The following is a 22,501-nucleotide window of genomic DNA, read 5'->3' as shown; positions in this document are numbered from 1 at the left end:
GTATTTGCGGTCCAGAACCCGCTTCTGCGGTCATCTCCCTGCATCTGCGGAATTTCACTTAACGGACCCAACCGCATCTGCGGTCCACTCGCCGCATCTGCGGCTCCGCAGGTGCGGTCCCTTTTCCGCATCTGCGGTTCCAGGCCTCCCTTCTGCGACTATATCAACGCATCTGCGATACGCACCTGCGGTCCCCAAACCGCAGGTGCGAATACACCAGAAGCAGCAGAAATCTGCAATCACTCAAGTCCAAACTCTTCCCGTTAGCCATCCGAAATCACCCCGAGGCCCCCGGGACCTCACCCAAAAGCACCAACATGACCCAATACCTTATTCAAACTTGCTCCAATCCTCAAAACACCTCAAACAACATCAAATTATCCAAAATTCATCGAATTCAAGCCTATGTTTTCTAAAAACTTCCGAAATACGCTTTCGATCAAAAATCCAACCAAGCCACGTCCGAATGACCTGAAATTTTGCACACACATCCCAAATCATATAACGAAGCTACAACAACTCTCGGAATTCCATTCCCACCCTCGGATCAAAATCTCACCTACCAACCGGAAATCGGCAAAATACTAACTTCGCCAATTCAAGCCTAATTCTATACCGGACTTCCAAAACCAATTCCGATCACGCTCCTAAGCCACAAATCACCTCCCGAAACTAACCGAACCATCGGAACTCACATTCGAGCTCTCTAACACATAAGTCAACATCCGGTTGACTTTTCCAACTTAAACCTTCTTCAAAGAGACTAAGTGTCTCATTTCTTACCAAATCCAATCCGAACGCAAACTAAACAACTTGATCACATAAAACACGGATAACGAAGCATAAAGAAGCAAAAATTGGGGAAACGGAACGGTAACTCATGAGACGACTGGTCGGATCATCACAGAGATATTGTACACAATAATCACGACATGACAACATTTAATATTACAATTATCTATGAAGAATTACATAACTTCCAGAACAAACTAAAGGTTATAAAATTTACCTCAAAGCACTATCAATTTTACTTTCGCCGACACTCTCAAGATTCTTTTAATGAAATAATGAGCTCCTCTTTATACTAAATGGATTTGGTTTAAAAGTTTAAAATTCAACGTAAGTAAAATTATAATTGCTAAATTAATCCTAAACTTAAAGTGATATTATTGCTGCATTTTGCAGTTTTGGTAAAAGAAATCAAAAGACAAGGGAATCGTAAATCTAAACAAAGAAAAAATAAGTCAAAAAATATTTAGACACAATCAATTCAACAAAAACAGTAAAAGTTATGCCTCAGTCCTAAATTTTTTAGTTTTTCCACCAAGAAAATTAGTCAATGCCAAACCGAAACAAAGAAAAGGACCTAAACCTAAATAACATAAATCTGTATTCTAAAAAATGGCAATATTTTGGTTTTCCTCTACAAAAAAAAATAGAATAGTAAATCCCTAAACAAAGAAAAGACATGGCAATTTTTTGTTTTTTTCCAAACAAAGAAAACTTAGTGAATCGTATACCTAAACAAAACAAAAGAATACTGTATACGGTAGAAATCGATGGCCCGATTTCACGAGCATCACGACATCTCGAGGGCTTCCAGTGTTCGACTCCGAGAATCCTCGACGGTCGATTTCGAGAGAGTTTGACTTCGATACGTTATGAGTAATGACCGGCCCCGGGACAATGTGAATCACCGGTCTCGGCGACTCAAGGTGGCGTTCCCAAGGCACGTGACTAGAGCTGACAAAGCCTAGTGGACTAGTCTCAAAATGAATCAAGGCATTAGGTGGCTATACCTGCCCCATATCTTTATAATTAATGCATCTTGTACTGTGTGGAGATTCCTCTTCATATATAAAGGGGATCCTTGCCATTTTGTAAACATCTGATGCTCAATACTAAAATATACAAACATTCTCTCTGCTCTCTAACACATTCTCTTGAGTTCATTACTTCATTTATTTCTTCCATTCATTGTGTTCTATTTATTGTTCATCATTTACTGCTTAATATTGGCCATAAAGAGCCGTCATTGATTTTATCCCAACTGTTAGTCGCCCATCGATTACCCCGGATAGCTCCCAACCGAGCACCCGACTCGACCCCGAGACCCCCGAATAGGCGAGCTCGAGGCCCCAATTGACAGTTATTCGGTTTGATTAACATCTTGTTTTTAAGCTCTTATCTCGCTTCTAAGTCTTCCACATAGCATCAACTGCTTAACAACTAGCATAAAAATAGATCACATATTTTTAGAATCCCATAATCAAATTTAATTATTATTACCATTTTTACGGTAAATAAATACCTAGACAAAATAGGACGTAGCATTAATTAGTAACCTTAATTGATAGAAAAATCCAAATTTTATAATGAATCCAAAGCCTAAATAAGAATAAGTTGTACTCAACTGAAAAAGGCAACAAACGACAGTTTTTGGTTTTCTTTTCCAGAAAAATAATTAGTGTTTACAATTACAATTTTATCAACCATAGAATACACTTACGAAGGGTAAAAAAGTCGATCAGCATTTCGATAAGGGCTTCGTGCTTTCAATATAGTATAGATTTTCAATGATAGGTTTTAATAACCATATAAATATCATATAAACATACTAGAAGAATTAACCCAAGTAGCCACCCACTTAATCTATTAAATTAAAATTAACTGCCAGATGTATAATACATATATAATTAATGTATAACTATGTATACTGGATAGAAAAAATAAACATTTAATCTGATTGGCTATTTGTCTAACAATAAATGACATATTTAAAATCATGAATTTTCAAAAGTATTATAATAAGGGTGCAGGTACATTTTACATATGGGTTCGGACAAATCCATTAGCTTTTGCTTCGACCTAAGTATTTGTACTAGGCAATATATCAAATATGTATAAATATTTGATTATAAATACAGTAACTAAAATGAGCTATGAGTTTGGTAGCAAGTTTAGAATCTATAAATTTTAAATTCTGACTTCGCTTTTGTGTTATAAAGTACTATAACATATTTTAGATCGCTATTTCAAAAAATTTCAAACCTACTATTCTACCACTAGACCACTGGATCATATAGGAATTTTCAGAAATCACTATTGTTTAGTTGCCTTATAACTTCTTATAGCTACCATATACATAATTACTTCCTATAGCTACTATTTAGTTGTTACGGTAGTGTATTCGCTCTGTATTCATATGTATTCGCGCCATGTATTCATGAATACAGTAACGACAATCATCTTAAACATAGGTCTCTCCAACTATATAATAATGGAAAGAGGATCAATTAACGTGATACACACCCAATATAACTCAACAAAATCAATTATAACACGCCTCATTATCAACCCAATGAATTAGAATGATTTTTTAGACGCTACACACAAAAAATAGAGCATTGGATATTCAGCTTCAACAAGACACAATCTGCAGAGCTTCAGAGATTCGGTCAATTTTTTTCTAATATAGTTCGAGGTTTTGATTTGACCGTCATTAACAAAAAAAATTCTACCCAAAGTTGATACAAGTATCTACAGAAATATTTAGTAATTCGATTACTAGATGGCAAGCTTAACAGTGCTAATTCGTCATTCTGGGAAGTAAAATATTGAAAATTATTATGTCGATTATCCGATTGAGGAGATATTGATAAAGGAGTATGCGTCATACAATGATTTAGTTGCTTCAATTTCCAAGCGACTTGACATAGATTTGAGCTCCCAGTCAATTAAAATTGAATACAAAGTGGAAGGAAATTGCACGCCTATGAAAATACACAACGACATGGGTTTCAGTGTGAGTTAAAAAGGAGAACAGAAAATTCGGGATGTATCCATTGTGTATAACTACATTGGATAAGGAAATTGTAGATGGAGGAAGTTTAATTCAAAGTGACATAATGCAACTTGACTCTACAAATGATGTGAATACATTTAATAAAGTTGATACACTTGCACTTGCGTCTTTAAACTCAGATGAATCAATTGAAGTTTTCGAACTGAAAAAGGATTTGATTATTTCAAATACTAATCAAAAAGAGGTTATGCCTGGACAAGTATATAAGGATAAGTCCACATTGAAGGCGTGATGGAGCAATATGCAATTGCTGAAAGGTTTCAATTCCGGGTTGTAGGTCAAATGCTATCAGGTTTGAGTTTTCTACTACAACTTCATAATATATATTATATTCAATCGTATGTTTGTGTATTCGTAATAGTTTTATACTTCATGCATAGCAGCATATTATGAATACATCATATATTATGTTGTATTCATAATATTTGCTGTCTTTCGTAGTATATTTCTGTATCGGTGTTTTTAATAGAATGTGCTGAAATAGTTATAGAAGAAGTGAACCATTTATATTAGTGTATTCATAATACACTATTGTATACAATATATTCAACATATTATATGTTATCTTCATGTAACATACATTGTATTACATTGTATGTTTCTATATTCAAAACTTTGTTGAAAAATGAAAATGTTGTGTGTCTGGGTTAGAAAACGATTAGCCGAATCAGTTGTAGGAGTAATTTCCAACTGTATTCATATAGGCATAATGCCCCGTTTATACAACTGTATTCAACATTAACCTGCCGTGGTCTGTATATATTGTATTCATACATAACCAATTGTATTTGTAACACGAATGTATTTGCAGCTATATCTTGTTATGTATTTCCGAGCATTGTGAATGTAAATTTAAGGCTTCTAGTATTAACAAATCACCAAGTGTTCAAAGTGAGGGAGTTCAATGATAATCATACATGTCCATTGAAGGATAAAGTGTATGAGCAACGTCAAGCAACCAGTAGGTTAAATAGGGAAATGATAAGGTCCAAGTTTATTAATCATAAGAGAAAATACACACCAAATGATATAATTGATTATGTGAAATCAGACTTTGGTGTCGATGTTAGTTACATGTTGGCATGTTGCGCTAGAGAAAAGGCAGTGAATTTCCTTAAAGGTGAACCAGCTAATTAAATTACCAGGGTACTTATATACACTGGATATAACTTATCCTGGTTCACATATTAGAATAGGAAAATCTCCTAAAAATGAGTTCATGTATTTGTACATATCGTTGTATGCTTTTATACAAGGATTCGATTACTGTAGACCCATCGTCGTTGTGGATAGAAGCCACATAAAATCAGCATACACATGGACATTCGTTTTGGCTAGCACGTTGGATGGTGCAGGTTAGACAATTAAAACAACATACAAGTTAGACTAACATAGAAAATGCTAATTTGATTATTTAATACAGTTGTAATGATTTTTTTTGTCTGTATGCAATTGCATTTACAGGACATATACTGCCACTAACATATGGTGTAGTTGATTCAGAGAATGACACTGCTTGATTGTGGTTCTTTGAGCAATTTAAGTAGCTTATAGAGAACGTGAAAACATGTGCATCATTTCAGATAGGAATGAGAGCATTATCAAATATGTATCCAGAGTGTATCCTATTGTACCCTATTTTGCTTGTCTATGGCATCTATGGAACAATTTATACAAAAAATTCAAAAAGAGTCATGAGAAGTTAAGCAAGGTATACTTTTCAATGGAAGAGCATACACCAGTATGAATTTGATAGTCTAATAGAAAAGGTGGAGAAGGTGGATATTCGGGTAAAAGATTAGTTGGAATTAGCTGGATACGAAAAGCGGGCTAGGTTGTATGCACCTGTTAACCGGGGATGGACTATGACGTCAAATATTATTGAGTCAATCAATTTGGCACTTGTATCAGCAAGAGAATTGCCAATATATGACTTCCTAGAAGAAGTTAGAAAGATGTTTGGACGTTGGAATTGCAGCAATAACAAAGAAGCTTTACACACGTACACAATGCTTAGGAAAAAATATCAAGAGATTCTTACATTGAATGATGCGCTGTTTACACGTATGACGGTAATTTTTTTATAATTACTTGCATTGACAAATTAAGATATATGAATACATCATGTATTATGCCGGATACAACCTGTAATATTAACATATTGCCCGCATATATCTTAATAAACCTACTGCTTTTATTCAGTTGTATTTAACAATTGTATTTAACTGTTGTATTCAGTGTGCATCAATATATGGTTTTCACTGTCGCATTCATTATATTCAATGTTTCAGTTATAATGTATTCACTATTTTGTATTCAGTGTATTCAAATGTGTTTGTATTAACAATATTTTAGCTATTCCTAATACATGTTATTACTGTTGTATTCAGTATATTTCATTGGTTGTATTCACCGTATTTCTATTTGTATTTAGAGTATTTTACTGTATTTCAAAAAAAATGTATTCACTATTTATATTCTATTTATTTCAGTGTTTGTATTCGGTGTATTTTAAATGTTCATATCATGTATTCATGTATACTGTGTGTACGCCATGTATTCATGGACAAATACATGTTTTATACAGATGTCCAAAACTAATGTTTCTCCGTTTAATGTAGGTTGTACTATCGACTGAACACTTGCACATGGTGAATGAAGAAGGAAGGTATTACATTGTTTGCCTCCTAAAGAAAAATTGCAGTTATGGGTGGTTCCAAGTTGACGAGTTACCATGCCTACATGCTTGGGCTGTCTTGAAAAGCAAGTTTCTAATGCCGGATGATTATTGCTCGGACTATTACAAACCAAAGTCTGTTATAATGGCATACGAGGTGCCTGTGTATCCTCTCCCTGATCGAAGTGAATGGAATATACCAGCACATATATTAGAGGAAGTTGTCTTACCACCCAAATGGAAGAGACCTCTTGTAAGGCCAAAAGAAGAAGTGTGATAAGACATTAAGTAAATTGCTTCAGAAGAAGAGTCAACATACGTGTAGTATATGTGGGCATGGTGAACATAATAAGCCTACTTGTAGAAATGCCCCACGTAGGAATTAGTTGATTGTAATGACCCGATCGGTCGTTTTGACCTCTAGCGCATCGTTCAGTGGTTTGAGGCCATGAGCAGCTTTACTTCAGGTATTATGACTCGTACGCGTGGTCGGAATTAAAATTCGGGAAGTTCGGAGTCGATTTGGAAAGAGGATTCTCATTTTGGAAGCTTTAAGTTGGGAGAATTGACTAAAGTTGGATTTTTGAGTAAATGACCTCAGAATCACGATTTGAAGGTTCCAGCATGTTCGTATGATGATTTCGGACTTGGGCGTATGTTCGGATCGAGTTTTTGATGACCCAGGAGCATTTCAGCGTCTATTGTGGGAGTTGACATTTGGAAGAAATTAATAAATTTGGGTTGAAGTGCAATTCAATATCACCGAATCCACGAGTTACCATGCCTACATTCTGGAATTGGGAGCATGTCTGAAAGTGGATTCGGAGGTCCGTAGGTCATTTTCGAGTCATTTGGCTAAAGTTAGAAATTTGAAGGTTTTTGAGAAGTTTGACCGGAAGTGGACTTTTGGATATCGGGGTCGGAATCCGATTCTGGAAGTTGGATTAGGTCCGTAAAGTCAAATGTGACCGCTGTGCAAATTTTAAGGTCAGTCGGACGTGATTCGATAGGTTTCAGCGTCGAATGTAGAAGTCTGAAGTTCAAAAGTTCATTAAGCTTGAATTGGAGTGCGATTCATGGTTTTAGCGTTGTTTGATGTGATTTGAAGGCTCAACTAAGTTCGTAATGTGTTTTGAGGTGTGTTGGTATAATTGGTCGAGGTCCCGAGGGCCTCGGGTGAATTCGGATGGTAAACGGATCGAGTTTGGACTTGGAAAAACGGCTGAAGCAGCTGCCTTCTGGTGTAACTGCACCTGCGAGGTTTGGGACGCAAGTGCGGAGCCGCAGAACTGGCCAAGAAGGGCGCAGGTGCGATTTTGGTGGGGAGGTGCTGAGACCGCAGATGTGGTCATTTCACCGCAGAAGCGAGACCGCACCTGCGGAAGAGAAGGCGTAGAAGCGGAGCGGGCAGCTGGGGGCATCTCTGCAGAAGCGGATCATTTCCCGCACCTGCGGAACCGCAGAAGCGGTCAAGTGACCGCAGGTGCGAGGATCGCTGGGCAGTGAGGTTTCTTTAAAGCGGGGGTTTGGCCCATTTTATTCCACTCTCTCTTGGTTGGACGATTTTTGGAGGGCTAACTGGGGGTTTTTCATCATTTATGTCAAGGTAAGTTAATCCCACCTCTTGTAAGTAAAATACATGGTTTTATTATGGATTCAAGCATGAAAATTAGTAGAAATCGTGGGATTTGGAAGAAACCTAGTAATTGATATTTTTGGATTTTGACCACGAATTTGGGCATGGAATTGGAAACAAATTTTATATATGAGTTCGTGGTTATGGGTAAAGTTTATCTTCGGAAATTTTCGAAATCCATGCACGTGGGCCCGGGGGTGATTTTATCGAATTTTCAAGCGGAGTTGGGAATTTATTGTAAATATGATTAAAATGAGTAATTGAGTATATATTTATGGATTCGCTCATTTATTGACTATTTTTGGAGCGTTTGGCATCGATTTGAGTTGCTTGAATGGATTGGGAGCCGGTTATGGAGCTTCGGAGCGAGGTAAGTCTCCTTTATAACCTTATAAGAGGGAATTTACCCCATAGGTGAAATAATTCAATATGTGCTTCTATTTGTGGGGGCTACGTACGCACAAGGTGACAAGAGTCCGTACATAGCTACTATTCCTGTTTATGTTCGGGTAAGTTTAGGTTCACACCATGCTTTGTGGACACTGTTACTTGATTATATTTGTTAATTGTATCACATGGAACTAAATTGAGAATTTTTAAGGATTTAAAATCTTCAAGTTGAATTTTCTTTATAATGAAAAGAATCAAGAAAGGGTTATGATTTAATGATAAATTTATATTTGACCACGTGGCAAGTATGATCCGCGAGCGGGGTAATTCGTTAAATTTATATTTGACCGTGTCACAAGTATGATCCGCGAGCGGGGTAATTCCTTAAATTTATGTTTGAACGCGTCGCATGTATGATTCGCGAGCGGGGTAATTAGATGCATCTATGGTTCGCGCCGTTCAACCCTCGGTAGTGCACAGTAGGGGTGTGCACTCAAATCGGTTTATCGATAAATCGAATCGGTTATTTGTTATCGGTTTATCGATTTCGAAATTTTTCTTATCGAGTTATCGATTTCGATTTCGATTTTGTCCTCTATGGTTATCGGTTTATCGATAAACCGATAAGATATACTAAAAAGACAAATATACCCTTATACTATTATTTCCTCTTCCCTTATTCTTGAGCGCCGCTTCACAGGTTCTTCTTTCACAGGTATTCCACTTTTACCTTCTCAATATCTTTTCTTGATATTTGATTTCTCTGTTAGATTATGACAAGGCATATAATGGTAGATTTGTTTCTTTTTCTTCTGATGGAGTAAGATTTTAATTTCTGAGCTGGCATTATGGGGAACGGTGATTGGGTTGCTTCTAATCACTGGTTAATCATGAGGCTGGCGTATGCTCTGCCTTGTTGGCCTAACAGCGATAAATTGAAGTCCAGTAGGTGGAAAGGCCCCTAGGAATTAGGATTATACAATATAGATTTACAGTTTAGTCACACTTTCGATTTCTCATAGTTGCAGTGTTTCAGTGTCACTTGATTTCAGTATTTTAAATACTAGTAAAATGTTACTTAATAAAGAACAATTGTTTGAGCAATATTACACGTGAAATAGTGATTTTTCTCAATATTCAATTTGTGTTTAGAGAAAGTTGTCTTAGATACTTTTGAGCTTTTTCTCGCTCTGTTTGCTTTTGGGAACTCGTAGATGGCTTCATTTGCTAAATGATTGCTTGAGGTGAACAATGAGGCTTTATAATGAGTTCTTACCTGCAAGATTGCGATAATATTGCCAATCATTAAGGCTGGGTGCTTTTTCTAGGTTATGTCCAGTTAAAAACATAAGTACTTGCAGCTTTGAATGTTAACTGAATCCTTTATGATGGTGAATTCTTTGGCTCATCCTTTGTACTGCCACAGAATATGAAAAGGAAGATTTTACTGCATTTTTTTTTTGGCTACAAGACAGTCTCAGTTGAGATTGTTAATGACATGTCCAAATGAAGCTTCAGATCAATTTAAATATTGATTTACTGTGACTTTTTTTTGTTCAAATTTTTTTTTTGATTTTTATTATAAAAGTATTGTTGGATAAGGATCTTATTTAAATTGATTTCTTTCCAGCCATAATTTTTAGGTCAAGAGCGAGGAGTGCTGACTTCGTCTTGCTTTGCTTCATTCAACTCGTTTAAGACTGTAAGTTATATTCTTCATTCACTTCACATGGCTGAATATGATAAAATTGATCAAGTGGTTGATGAAAGTAGAGGTTCTGAGTCTACTGCTACAACTACTCACTCGACAGTTACAAGACAAAGGAAAAACGATCTCGGGCATGGGATTTTTTTGAAGAAAAAGTTGATGCTAAAGGAAATAATAAATATGTATGTAGATATTGTGGACAAGAATGGTTCGCGCCGTTCAACCCTCGGCAGTGCAACTGCACAGTTTAAATATTATGTTGGATCGGGCCGTACGACCATGACATGATTTGCGCATGACTTAATTTGTTGTTTTGGAATTATTGATAATTGATTTGGCCTCATTGGCCGGAGATATAAATTGTTAGAAGATGAAAATAAATTGGAAATACCCTATAAACAAAAGAATTGTTTACCTGCTTCATGTTATTGAGTTTACAGTCGCCTTATAAAATCCATAAGTTATCATATTATCGGTATATTATTGTTGGACATAGTAAGTGTCGGAGTCGACCTTTCTTCACTACTTCTTCAAGGTTAGACTGGATACTTACTGGGTACACATTTTCGTACTCATTCTACACTTGCTGTACATTTTGTTATACAGACACATGTATGGCTAGTGGCCTTGTGGGCGCAACAGCGTGGTTGACACGGGGACTCAGGTGAGTTGCATCTTATGAGACGATCCGCAGCTAGCAGAGTCTCCTTCAGAGTAGTTGTATTTCTTTTTCTGTCCAAATTTGTATTCCGGACAGTTATTGTATTGTATTTTAAATTCCTAGTAAATGCTTGCACTTGTGACACCGGGTTCAGGGATGACTATGGGATTATTCAGTATTGAAACTTGTTAAAAATATTATTATTTACTTTGTGAAGTTCATTGCTTATTATTTAATTGAAGGAAATTATGATTTCAAAAAAAATACTAAAAATGAGAACTAAATTAACTATTTGGTGTTGGCTTTCCTGACAGTGGTGTCCGGCGCCATCACGACCTTTTAACGGATTTTGGGTCATGATAGCATGATATCAGAGCACTGGGTTCACTTCGGTCTCATGAGTCATGAGCAAGTCTAGTAGAGTCTTGCAGATCGGTATGTAGACGTGTGTGCTTATCTTCAAGAGGCTACAGGGCTGTTATGAGCACTTCCCTTCTTGATTCCTCATCGTGGAATTTGATTCCTTTGAGGATTATGCCTTTATTTCTTTCTATTCAATCTTATGCGATGTGAAGCGCTTGCTATCGATCGGGAATTGAGGAATCGTAATGGTACTACGAATGTGGTGCAGGATGTTTCTCCCTGCGTAATTGATTGGGCTATTGTCGTTGCCCTGCGGAAGGATATTCTGTCATTTCAGCTCAGTAGTTGTACCTCTAAGAGCTTTAAGGCTATGCCCAGGTTGCTATGATGCTCATGAGTTGGTATCGCACAGTATTAATGTGGTTGTAGGATGCTTGTTTATGTGTCGGGGCAGTGAATGACCTGAAAGGAGGTTTACTCGGTGCATGATTCAGAGATTCGGTATTTATTTTCGGCAGATAAAAGGCAATAGGACTATAAATGTTCGGGTTTGGATTGATGGAGTAACTAGACTTGGTATTTTCAAGGGTGAAGGAATTTTCATCAATAATTTGGTGTCATCGCCCTTGATCGAATGTGTTAAGTTCGCTGGTGTAATGGTCTTCGTCAAAACTCCGTTGGGGTAGGGAAGTGTGAAATAGTACCGGAGAAGCGGCTATCAGAGATCATGGTGTGCGGTAGTTAAGGATTTGAATAGGTGTTCCTGGTGTTGATGGCTCGAGAAATATGATCTTTTAAGGGGTTTAAAGTTGTTAGCGATCTAATGGTTCAAATGCTACAGAGATAGAAATTAATTTAAAGCAAAAACTGGGCAGTGAAGTAGGAGGAAGGTCATATGGGAGGTGCCTTGTTGTGGTTAAACTTCTAGGAGGCCAAGTGTGAGGAAACAGGAGTCGAGTAGTTGCCTAAAGGAGTGAGTTTGACCAAAGTGGGCGAGTGGTAGGTAATCACGGCCTACTCCGCACTACTAATTAAGTAGCAAGAGAGGGTCGGAGCAGCTTTTACCCGATTTAGGGTCGGGATCGATATCCATAGAGAGCTAGAACTTGGAATCGAGTATCTATCTATTGTAGAATTGTGTATGTGTTCTTAATTGCACTTCTATCCATTTTTGGGATTTTTGTTTACTTCTACTATTATCAATCTACAAACGGTAATTGCAACTAAACTATGCTAAGAGTTATAATGCTACGAGTTGTTCAAATAGGTTTAAAAGGCACTAGGGTAGTGACTACCGCCTAGGTGGTCAATTGACGGGTACTTGAATCTAAGGCACGTTTGACATGTTTGGGGATTATGTTATAACCATTGCACGACTTTACCCACTTTACACCTCTCGGTGGTTCGAGTGATTTTGCCCGAATTGGCTTTCTCAAGACCAATTGGGTATGCAAATTTGCACAAGCAACTAGGGTTCAATTCGGGTATTACTCTCTCGAGGTTTAACGCTTTAATTGAGGCTATCAATCTCTTGAGTACGCCCAATTCATTGTTGCACCAATTTCGGAGACTTAGGCTCTCTTTCTCAAAAAGAGCTCAAGTCAACTCAACACAAACTAGTGTTTGCAACCACTAATTCAGAGATTAACCATGACATTGGCCCAAATAACAAACACCCATAATCAATTTAGCCCTAAATTACAAGACCCATCAATTACTCACACTAGGGTTGAGCCACAACCCTAGCTTATGGTTCTAGCTACTCATAATTAAAGAAGAAAAGCAAGAAATAAATGAAGACAAGCTCATATTTATTAATGACTATGTTAAATAACAAGATTCAATGATTAAAAGTAGCTAAAATTGCCCAAAATGGCTTAGAAAGTCGAACCCACGAGTGCAGCTGCTTAATTACAATATCTGATTCCCTAAAAATGGAAAAAGAAGCTATTTACACTAGGCTAAAAAATCTGGACAAAAATGCCCCTGCGGGGTTAGTGCGGACTGCACAAAATGGACCGCGGTCCGCACTGGGGATTTGGCCTTGAAAAAGAGCTCTCTGAATCCTTGTATCGCGGACCGCAGAGAATGGACTGCGGCCGCGGAGGCTTCTAGTGCTGTCCGCATAAAATGGACTGCGGACCGCATTGGCTTGAAACTCCAAATTGCAACTTCTCCGATTCTTGGCTCTGTGGACCGCACTAAATCGTCTGCGGCCGCATTGCCTTCAGTGCGAACCGCACAAATCCTAGTGCGGTCGCACTACCTCTTAGCCTGGAAGTTAGCCTCTCTGAATCTCCTAGTGCGGACCGCACAAAGTGGTGTGCAGCCACACTGGGCCTGTTTTTCCTAAGCTTGTCTTGTCTTTGGCACTTGTGCAAGTTTTACTCCTTTTGAGCTGATCTTTGACATCTCGTCACTTTGATGATCAAACCTGCAATCAAGCACAACTTGTGAGCCGTTTGGGACTATCTTGTATGAATTTCTACACAAAGCATAAGCAAGAAGGAGTATAAAATGCGTCAAATCTCTAGTTATCAACTCCCCCAAGCTTAAGCTTTTGCTTGTCCTCAAGCAAACTAAATAAGACCCACCCCTTAAGGGAAAAACCAAGAAATTTTTAGTTGTCCTAAAGAAACCTCAACTAGCCTCAATTGGGACTAACAATTGCCCTCAATACACATGAATCATTAACACATTTACTCTTTTTAAAACACCATGGATCAAGTGCGACACAAGAGCATCAAGAATTGACTCAACACATCAAAGAACTCTTTTCTATTACTTTGGTTATTGTGGAACCCAAACTCACACATCCTCAACTCTCCCTAAGCAATCCTCACCTTTAAGATAATGTCACTCAAAACGAGGATAATGGGAATTCACTCATCTCTCTCAAGAAAAAGAGTCACAAGTCCGGCTTTAGGTACCATATGCTTGCCCCTTATGTAAGTATCCACTAATGTAAGCTTCATTCAACTCAAGATCATATAGGGCTTTTGTGGAGACATTGCGAAGGCTTTTGGTTCAGGGTAGGAAATGTTTTGGTATAAGTAGGTTCCATCTTCCCTTAAGCACTTCTTTTGATTCATTTGGCATCCATTCACTTGACTCTTTGAGTCGTTTCACTTATTCCTAAGGGGTTAGGGAGACACTGTCACACTTTCTTATGCATTTCAAACCTTTCTTCTTTTTCAACTTTCCACACCTTTCATTCTTTGTTTTTCTTTGAATCCCTTTTTATTCTTTTTCACATTGAACTTTCTTTTTGTCTTTTTGCTTTTCTTTCTTTTTCATTGCCTTTCCTTTTCTTCATTTTTGTGCCTTTTTACCACTTTGTTGCAATCCCCGTCTCTTCCCCCAAACATATACTTTTGCCATGTGCTAAAGGAAAGATCGGGTGCCAAGAGAGGGTATCTTTTAAAACGGGTATAGGCTTGTATTATGGTTATCGAAGGAAAAAGGTCTAAGGCTCAAAAGGGTTGACTAGGGATTTTATCATTGGTAGGTTATGGAAGTGTTCAAGCTATCATTTGGACCAAGGAGAGCCTATAATCATGTCTCAAGTCAAAATTCACTTAGGATTTTGCCTCAACAAATATTCAGGGCAAGTTCTAGACCAATGGCTCGGGACATGGACTTGCAATACGATTACTCACCACACAAGCTATGGGATTGCTAAAGACACAGAGTCGGTGGCCCACAACGACCTTAGATAAGATTCAAGCTCACAATGGTCCCAAAAAACCACTTGATGATTATCGGCCGACACAAGAGTCTCAAGGTCACGACTTTCACCATCCTAAACACAACAACTTGTTTTTAACCATAAGATCAAAGGCAATTGTGCTAGGCCCAAGTTAAGCTTTGCTTGAGGTACCCTTAACTATTAACTACCAAAAACAAAAAGAAAAACGGACTCAAACCCTTAAGAAGGTTGTCACGCCATCTATCATTGGGAAGAGCCACCTGGTTCACATAACACTTCACCTTTGGAAAGAATCGTGGCATTAAGAAAACCAAAGGCTTATTGCAAATTTCAAAACAAGAAGCTAAGAATCACAACTAAGAAGCTAAAAACGAAAAATTTGCGGAAAGTAAAATGAATATATACAAGAGGGGATTTGTCGAATATACAATAGATGGGATGAATATCTACAATGTAACATAACTTTATATACAGACCCAAAGTAAAATAAAAGTGCGAGAAATGTAGCTAAATGTTAAAAATATATACAAACCAAAGATGAAAAATCAAGAAAGCATAAAAATTGTTAAATATATACAATCATCCAAAATGTAGGGCCTACCCCGTCAAATGAAAGCTGGCATTGTCCCCAATGCCAACTAGTCTAAATAAAGCATCAAAAAGAGAGAGGAATAAGGATATAAGAAAACTCGCTATGGCATGTCTGTCTGCATGGGATCATGTGTGGTCCTAGGGTCCTCAATGTGCTCGGGAACCTCAGACTGGTTCCCTGTGTCCTGCTGCTCTGCTGTTGGAACCCCGGCCTGGACCTGGACAGGCTCCTGAGGTAGTGCACCCTTTGGCTGACTGGAGGATGTCTCATGTGGGTCTGCCAGCTGGATGACTGCATCATCAGCTCTAGGTATCATCCTCCTCCTCTTGGGAGGCCTCTGTGACTGCTCCGGCTTGGGATGCTTTGCTGGTACTGGGTCCTGGAGTAGTAAATCTAAAGGCAGGTGATCTGCCTTCAGTCTGTCAATATCCGCTCTCAGCTCCTTCATGGACTCCTTTGAGGCCCGTGTCTTCCTCAGCTTCTTGTGCTCCCTAGCAAGCTCCTTGAGAGCCTTGCTGTGTGAATCAACTACCTCAACAAGCTTTTTCTGGTTGTCGAGGATTTTCTTCTGGTTGTCTAACATCTCCTGATCTTCTGGAGCTATCAAAATTTGATTGTACCCCGAATAACCATCCAAGACACAATAGAAGGCACGCCTAGCAAGACGATCAAGCATCTGATCCAGGAAAGGCAATGGGAAGTGATCCTTGCGGGTCACCTTGTTCAGCTTGCGGTAGTCCATGCACACCCTCAATTCGGTCACTGCCCGGGTTGGAATAAGTTCATTATTAGCATTGGTCACCGTGATCATACCACCCTTCTTAGGCACACATTGCACAGGAGAAGTCCATGAGCTGTCAGAGATAGGATACACCACACCGGCATCTAACCACTTGATCACCATTTTTTTCACAACTTCTTGCATTGCCTCATTCAACCTCCTTTGATGTTCCAAGGAGGGTTATCCATCATCTTCTAGAATAATCTTGTGCATACAGAATGCGGGGATTATTCCCCGAATATCATCTAGAGTCCATCCAATTGCCTTTTTCTGCCTTTTGAGCACCGCCAATGTTGCATCTACCTGCATGTTAGTAAGACAAGAGGAAAGAATAACTGGTAAAGTTGAATTAGAGCCCAAGAATTCATACCTGAGGTGTGGAGGTAATGGTTTCAACTCCAACACATACATTGATCTTTTACCCGATTTAAGTAGCAAGAGAGGGTCGGAGCAACTTTTACCCGATTTTGGGTCGGGATCGATATCCACAGAGAGCTAGAAATTGGAATCTAGTATCTATCTAGTGTAGAATTGTGTATGTGTTCTTAATTGCACTTCTATTCATTTTTGGGGTTTTTGTTTACTTCTACTATTATCAATCTACAAATGGTAATTGCAACTAAATTATGCTAAGAGTTATAATGCTACGAGTTGTTCAAATAGGTTTAAAAGGCACTAGGGTAGTGACTACCGCCTAGGTTGTCAATTGAGGGGTACTTGAATCTAAGGCACGTTTGACATGTTTGGGGATTATGTTATAACCGTTGCACGACTTTACCCACTTTACACCTCTCGGTGGTTCGAGTGATTTTTCCCGAATTCGCTTTCTCAAGACCAATTGGGTATGCAAATTTGCACAAGCAACTAGGGTTCAATTCGGGTATTACTCTCTCGAGGTTTAACGCTTTAATTGGGGCTATCAATCTCTTGAGTACGCCCAATTCATTGTTAGACCAATTTCGGAGACTTAGGCTCTCTTTCTCAAAAAGAGCTCAAGTCAACTCAACACAAACTAGTGTTTGCAACCACTAATTCAGAGATTAACCATGACATTGGCCCAAATAACAAACACCCATAATCAATTTAGCCCTAAATTACAAGACCCATCAATTACCCACACTAGGGTTGAGCCACAACCCTAGCTTATGGTTCTAGCTACTCATAATTAAAGAAGAAAAGCAAGAAATAAATGAAGACAAGCTCATATTTATTAATGACTATGTTAAATAACAAGATTCAATGATTAAAAGTAGCTAAAATTGCCCAAAATGGCTTAGAAAGTCGAAACCACGAGTGCAGCAGCTTAATTACAATATCTGATTCCCTAAAAATGGAAAAAGAAGCTATTTATACTAGGCTAAAAAATTTGGACAAAAATGCCCCTGCGGGGTTAGTGCGGACCGCACAAAATGGACCGCGGTCCGCATTGGGGCTTTGGCCTTGAAAAACAACTCTCTGAATCTTGGTATCGCGGACCGCAGAGAATGGACTGCGGTCGCGGAGGCTTCTAGTGGGGTCCGCGTAAAATGGACTGCGGACCGCATTGGCTTGAAAACTCCAAATTGCAACTTCTCTGATTCTTGGCTCTGCGGACCGCACTAAATCGACTGCGGCCGCATTGCCTTCAGTTTGGACCGCACAAAACCTAGTGCGGACCGTACAAAACCTAGTGCGGCCGCACTGCCTCTTAGCGTGGAAGTTAGCCTCTCTGAATCTCCTAGTGCGGACCGCACAAAGTGGTGTGAGGCCGCACTAGGCTTGTTTTTCCCGAGCTTGTCTTGTCATTGGCACTTGTGCAAGTTTCACTCCTTTTGAGTTGATCTTTGACATCTCGTCACTTTGATGATCAAACCTGCAATCAAGCACAACTTGTGAGCCGTTTGGGACTATTTTGTATGAATTTCTACTCAAAGCATAAGCAAGAAGGAGTATAAAATGCGTCAAAATCTCTAGTTATCAGTAGGGTAGCATATAGGTTATGGTAGGATGACTACACTCCTTGAGAAGAGGTTAGAGTGATTTGGGATTCATGGTGGACAATGACTAGGTCTACGGACTTAATTTAGAATATTGGCTATTATACGGGAGAGATTGGATACGACGGGGAGGAGTTGCTTGATAGGAAGAAGGATACGACATTACTTTGGATTGGAATGTATTGTCTCACCTTTAGTTGATGTCCATGAGGAGTGAACGAACTTGTACAGCTGGTGAATAAGTACGGGCTCAGGATGGGTTACTGATTTTATAGTAAGTGTACCCAGTGCAGCGACATTGGAAGATGTCGGCATGTAATTTTGCACAAGTGGGTTATCTCCTATGAGCAGGTCAACGGTTGCATCGTTGATGAAGCTTTTACGAAGAATTCTACTGGCTATCCAGTGAGAGGTTGAATATGTAAACACAGCTAGTGATTCAGAGTGTTCATGAAATGGTTAAGAGGAAGATTTCGAGGAGTTTGGCGGGTTCGTTGTGCAAGATCATGTCCACGATGAAGGAAGAATCTTGGTGGGTTCCAGGTCTATGCAATGGTAGCTTCAAGCTATGTGGGAGAGTCCCACCACCTACGATTGGATTGTATGGTTATCTACTTGTGAGATTTCTAGTGATCAGCATATTAATGGGTTATTACGACTAAGGAAAGAGAACATCAGTGGTGATTTGAGAAAAGTATTTGAGGAATGTGTGCTATAATTGGCATAATTAATTCATGTTCAGGCTTCAGGAAGGCTCAGGATTTATGCTTCGTGTAGATATGGTGTACAAGGAAAGTGATCCAGCCGGGTGTTTCTTTGAGAGGGTATTCGTGTGCTAGTAGAGCCTTGGAGTCAATTATATTCGGGACCAAGCCAGAGTGGGTGACTCTCAACAACGGTCCCAGTGGATTCAAAAGTTAAAGTGTGGTGTCTAAGGATTTCGAGTCTGCAACATAGTTAAGCATCGAGCTTTTGCAGTGAATTGTGAAAAAGGGGCTTGGAGTGTTCTATGTTATCTTCGGTCTGCGGTGTAGCATTGAAGGGTGTACCGGTTCTACATGAAGAAATTATCAGAATGGGTGTACCAGTTGAAGATGCGAATATGCGCACAAGGAGGGTATGAGATTGTTCATGGGTTTTGAGACAATGTGGTCTCGTGAAACAAGGTCACTCAGGATGAGTGCGGATTTGGGTTCGTTATGTTTTGAATGGAGCTATTATTATTCCTCAGGCAAATCTAGAGTAAATTAGAAGAAGTCGAATCGGCTAGAAATGGTTGAATAGTCATGACGGTGGCAATGATCAGTTTCTTCAGCGCATTGAGTTATGCATGTGATTTGTGGCAGCACGTGCGAGGCTTGACGGCTGCCAAAATTGATTTTTATTTGGAGGCATTCGAGTATTATAGTGTGTTATGTGTAGATGGATCCCGAAAGGATCATGGTAGTTTAAACCACTGCCTGAGGATTTTATTTTCTGCGGTTATGGGAATTCAGCCACGTGTTGCAATGGTTCTCCTAAAATGAGTTAAGTGAAAGGTTCCTTATGAAGAAGTGTGTACCCTATTAGTGGTTCAGGAGTTATGATGAAATTCTTGTACGTTTTCCTAGTGGCATGGTTAGTCATAGTGAGCGGCGTAATAATCAGAAGTTGAGGATCAAGGTTGGGTTCGGTGTTGACAAGAATGACACAAACTCGGACGAGTAGAAAGGGACTCAGATGGCTAAAGTCAGATGGTATTGTCTTTGGCGTCATCTGAGATCGGTGTCAGGTGTGAGAGGCATTGCATACTGATTGCGAATTCTTGATTTGCTTTATAGCGTTTGTGTGGCCTGTAGTATGGATGTGTAGACTCGTTGTCTGGTGCGGAAGGTCATGGGAGCGTGTCCTACAGAAAGATTGTATAAGTGTGACACGTAGTCCTTAATTGACTAAGGATTGAAACCAAGTATGGAGATTGTAGTACTATCGTTAATGTAATAATTTATGCTTGAAGGGTGCTCGGTTCATTTGGCTGTGGACTATGGAAGTTTGTTCCGGATTTGACGGTTGTTCTTGCGTGTCATGGGAAAAAGGGGTTATTGTGAATCCTTGAAAGGTTGTTAGCCCAGTGCGGTAAGATCAGAATCGTCTTGAGGCCCGTGGATGGATCTAAATGTGAATGTGGGATCTAGATCGAGCCAGGTGTGTTCATCCGCATAGCGCTCCTTATGGAGGAGTATTCGAACGTTGGATGTTATTTCGTCGTCGGCTATTTTATGTAGTACTTATGGTGCCATGTGAGTTGTGAAACGGCTTGATTAAATTTCATATGTGTTGAGGTTCGGTGTAGCGATGGTGTTATGTGAGCAGGATGGCTCTCGAGATTCAGATCATATATCGCACCTTAGTTGTGCTTGAGTTTTGCAGCGTATGGCGCTATCTATCTCCCCAGGGATGGTATTATGCACTTGGCATGCTCGTGGTTGATATTCAGGCATTTTGTAGTAGTGAGCATTCTAGCTCGGTAAGTATCTCCTTATATAGATTTTATGTGTGGATCGGGTGGCACGCCGACACGGGTATATTGTTTGGATCGGGTTGCACGCTGCAACAGTGTGATGTTGAGTACAGTTCCCCATAGCTATTTTTGTGTGCTTTGTTTTCCATTTTCTGAGGAAGGTTCATAACACCTTTTTAGTTGTCTAATTAGTTGTGTGGGTTGAGTAGTCCTTTCCAGAGTTCGTTTTCCTTATGTATCACATTCGAGTTGGTAGCGTGTTGGCACATTGTGGCATCAAATGAGCCTTTTGGCAATGTTTGAGGTGGCTTATTGCCTGAGCAGATTGTACTGGGTGAGACGAGATTATGGGACCTGGGATTAGTGCGATCAGATTTATATGAAGCACATTAAAGAGTAAATATCAATATTCAGTCCAGAATGAGGTAATAGTTCTCGTCAAGAGGAGGAACTCAATGATTGGTTGACTTGGCAGCTGATCATGAATTTCTACACATCTCTTCCGTCGTGGCGGCATTGCCAGAGTTGATACAAGACTTATATATGTCATGAGGTGCATTGTGACCATCAGATTCGTGAAATTTTGGCTATTGTTATCAAGGGATATTATTATGGTCTTGTGAGTTATGCAGTGCATAGTGTTGATTCAGCAAAGGTATGCAATCATGTATTGGTGCATCGCATAGAGATTGATACGGTGTTCATATGATGGAAGCAGGCCTGGCAGAGAATTCCGGATGTTGGAATTGAGATCTAAGGCCTATTTTGCTAAGTAAAAGGGAAAAATCTTCAGATTAGCTCGAGATAATGTGCTCAACTGAGTTGTGGTGGCACGGGTAGGTGCACGAGTTGTTAAACGGTGATTTCAGACAACTCCAAAGTAGTCCTTAGCACATTCGAGGACAATCGTATGTTTAAGTGGGAGAGAATGTAACGACCCGACCGGTCGCTTTGAGCTCCAGCACGTCGTTCAGCGGCTTGAGGCCATGAGCAGCTTCACTTAAGGTATTATGACTCGTACGCGTGGTCGGAATTGAAATTCGGGAAGTTCGGAGTCAATTTGGAAAGAGAATTGTCATTTCGGATGCTTTAAGTTGGGAGAATGCCTAAGGTTTGATTTTTGAGTAAATGACCTCAGAGTCGGGATTTGAAGGTTCCAGAGGTTCGTATGATGATTTGGGACTTGGGCGTATGTTCGAATTGGGTTTTGGATGACCCGAGATCGTTTTGGCATCTATTGTAAGAGTTGGCATTTGGAAGAAATTCATAAATTTGGGTTGAAGTGCAATTCAATATATATCGATGTATGTTTGGGATTTCGAGTCTAGGAATAGCTCCGTATGGTGATTCTGGAATTGGGAACGCGTCCGGAAGTGGATTCGGAGGTCCGTAGGTCATTTTTGAATCATTTGGCGAATGTTAGAAATTTGAAGGTTTTTGAGAAGTTTGACTGGAAGTGGACTTTCTGATATCCGGGTCGAAATCCGATTCCGAAGTTGGGGTAGGTCCATAATGTTGAATGTGATCAGTGTGAAAAAGTTGAGGTCAGTCGGACGTGATTTGATAGGTCTCGGCATCGAATGTAGAAGTTTCAAGTTCAAAAGTTCATTAAGCTTGAATTGGAGTGTGATTCATGGTTTTAG

General features: G+C 39.3%; 1 protein-coding gene across 1 annotated transcript; it reads left to right on the top strand.

The window, feature by feature from the left end:
* LOC109235436 lies at positions 5,731-6,819 on the top strand. Its single transcript, XM_019401547.1, has 2 exons — positions 5,731-5,937; positions 6,487-6,819. Exons 1-2 carry the CDS (start codon positions 5,731-5,733, stop codon positions 6,817-6,819), a joined length of 540 nt encoding a protein of 179 aa, XP_019257092.1.

This window comes from Nicotiana attenuata, chromosome 1, assembly GCF_001879085.1.
Source record: "Nicotiana attenuata strain UT chromosome 1, NIATTr2, whole genome shotgun sequence".
Taxonomy (NCBI): Eukaryota; Viridiplantae; Streptophyta; class Magnoliopsida; order Solanales; family Solanaceae; genus Nicotiana; species Nicotiana attenuata.
This window is presented reverse-complemented; position numbering and strand designations above follow the sequence as displayed.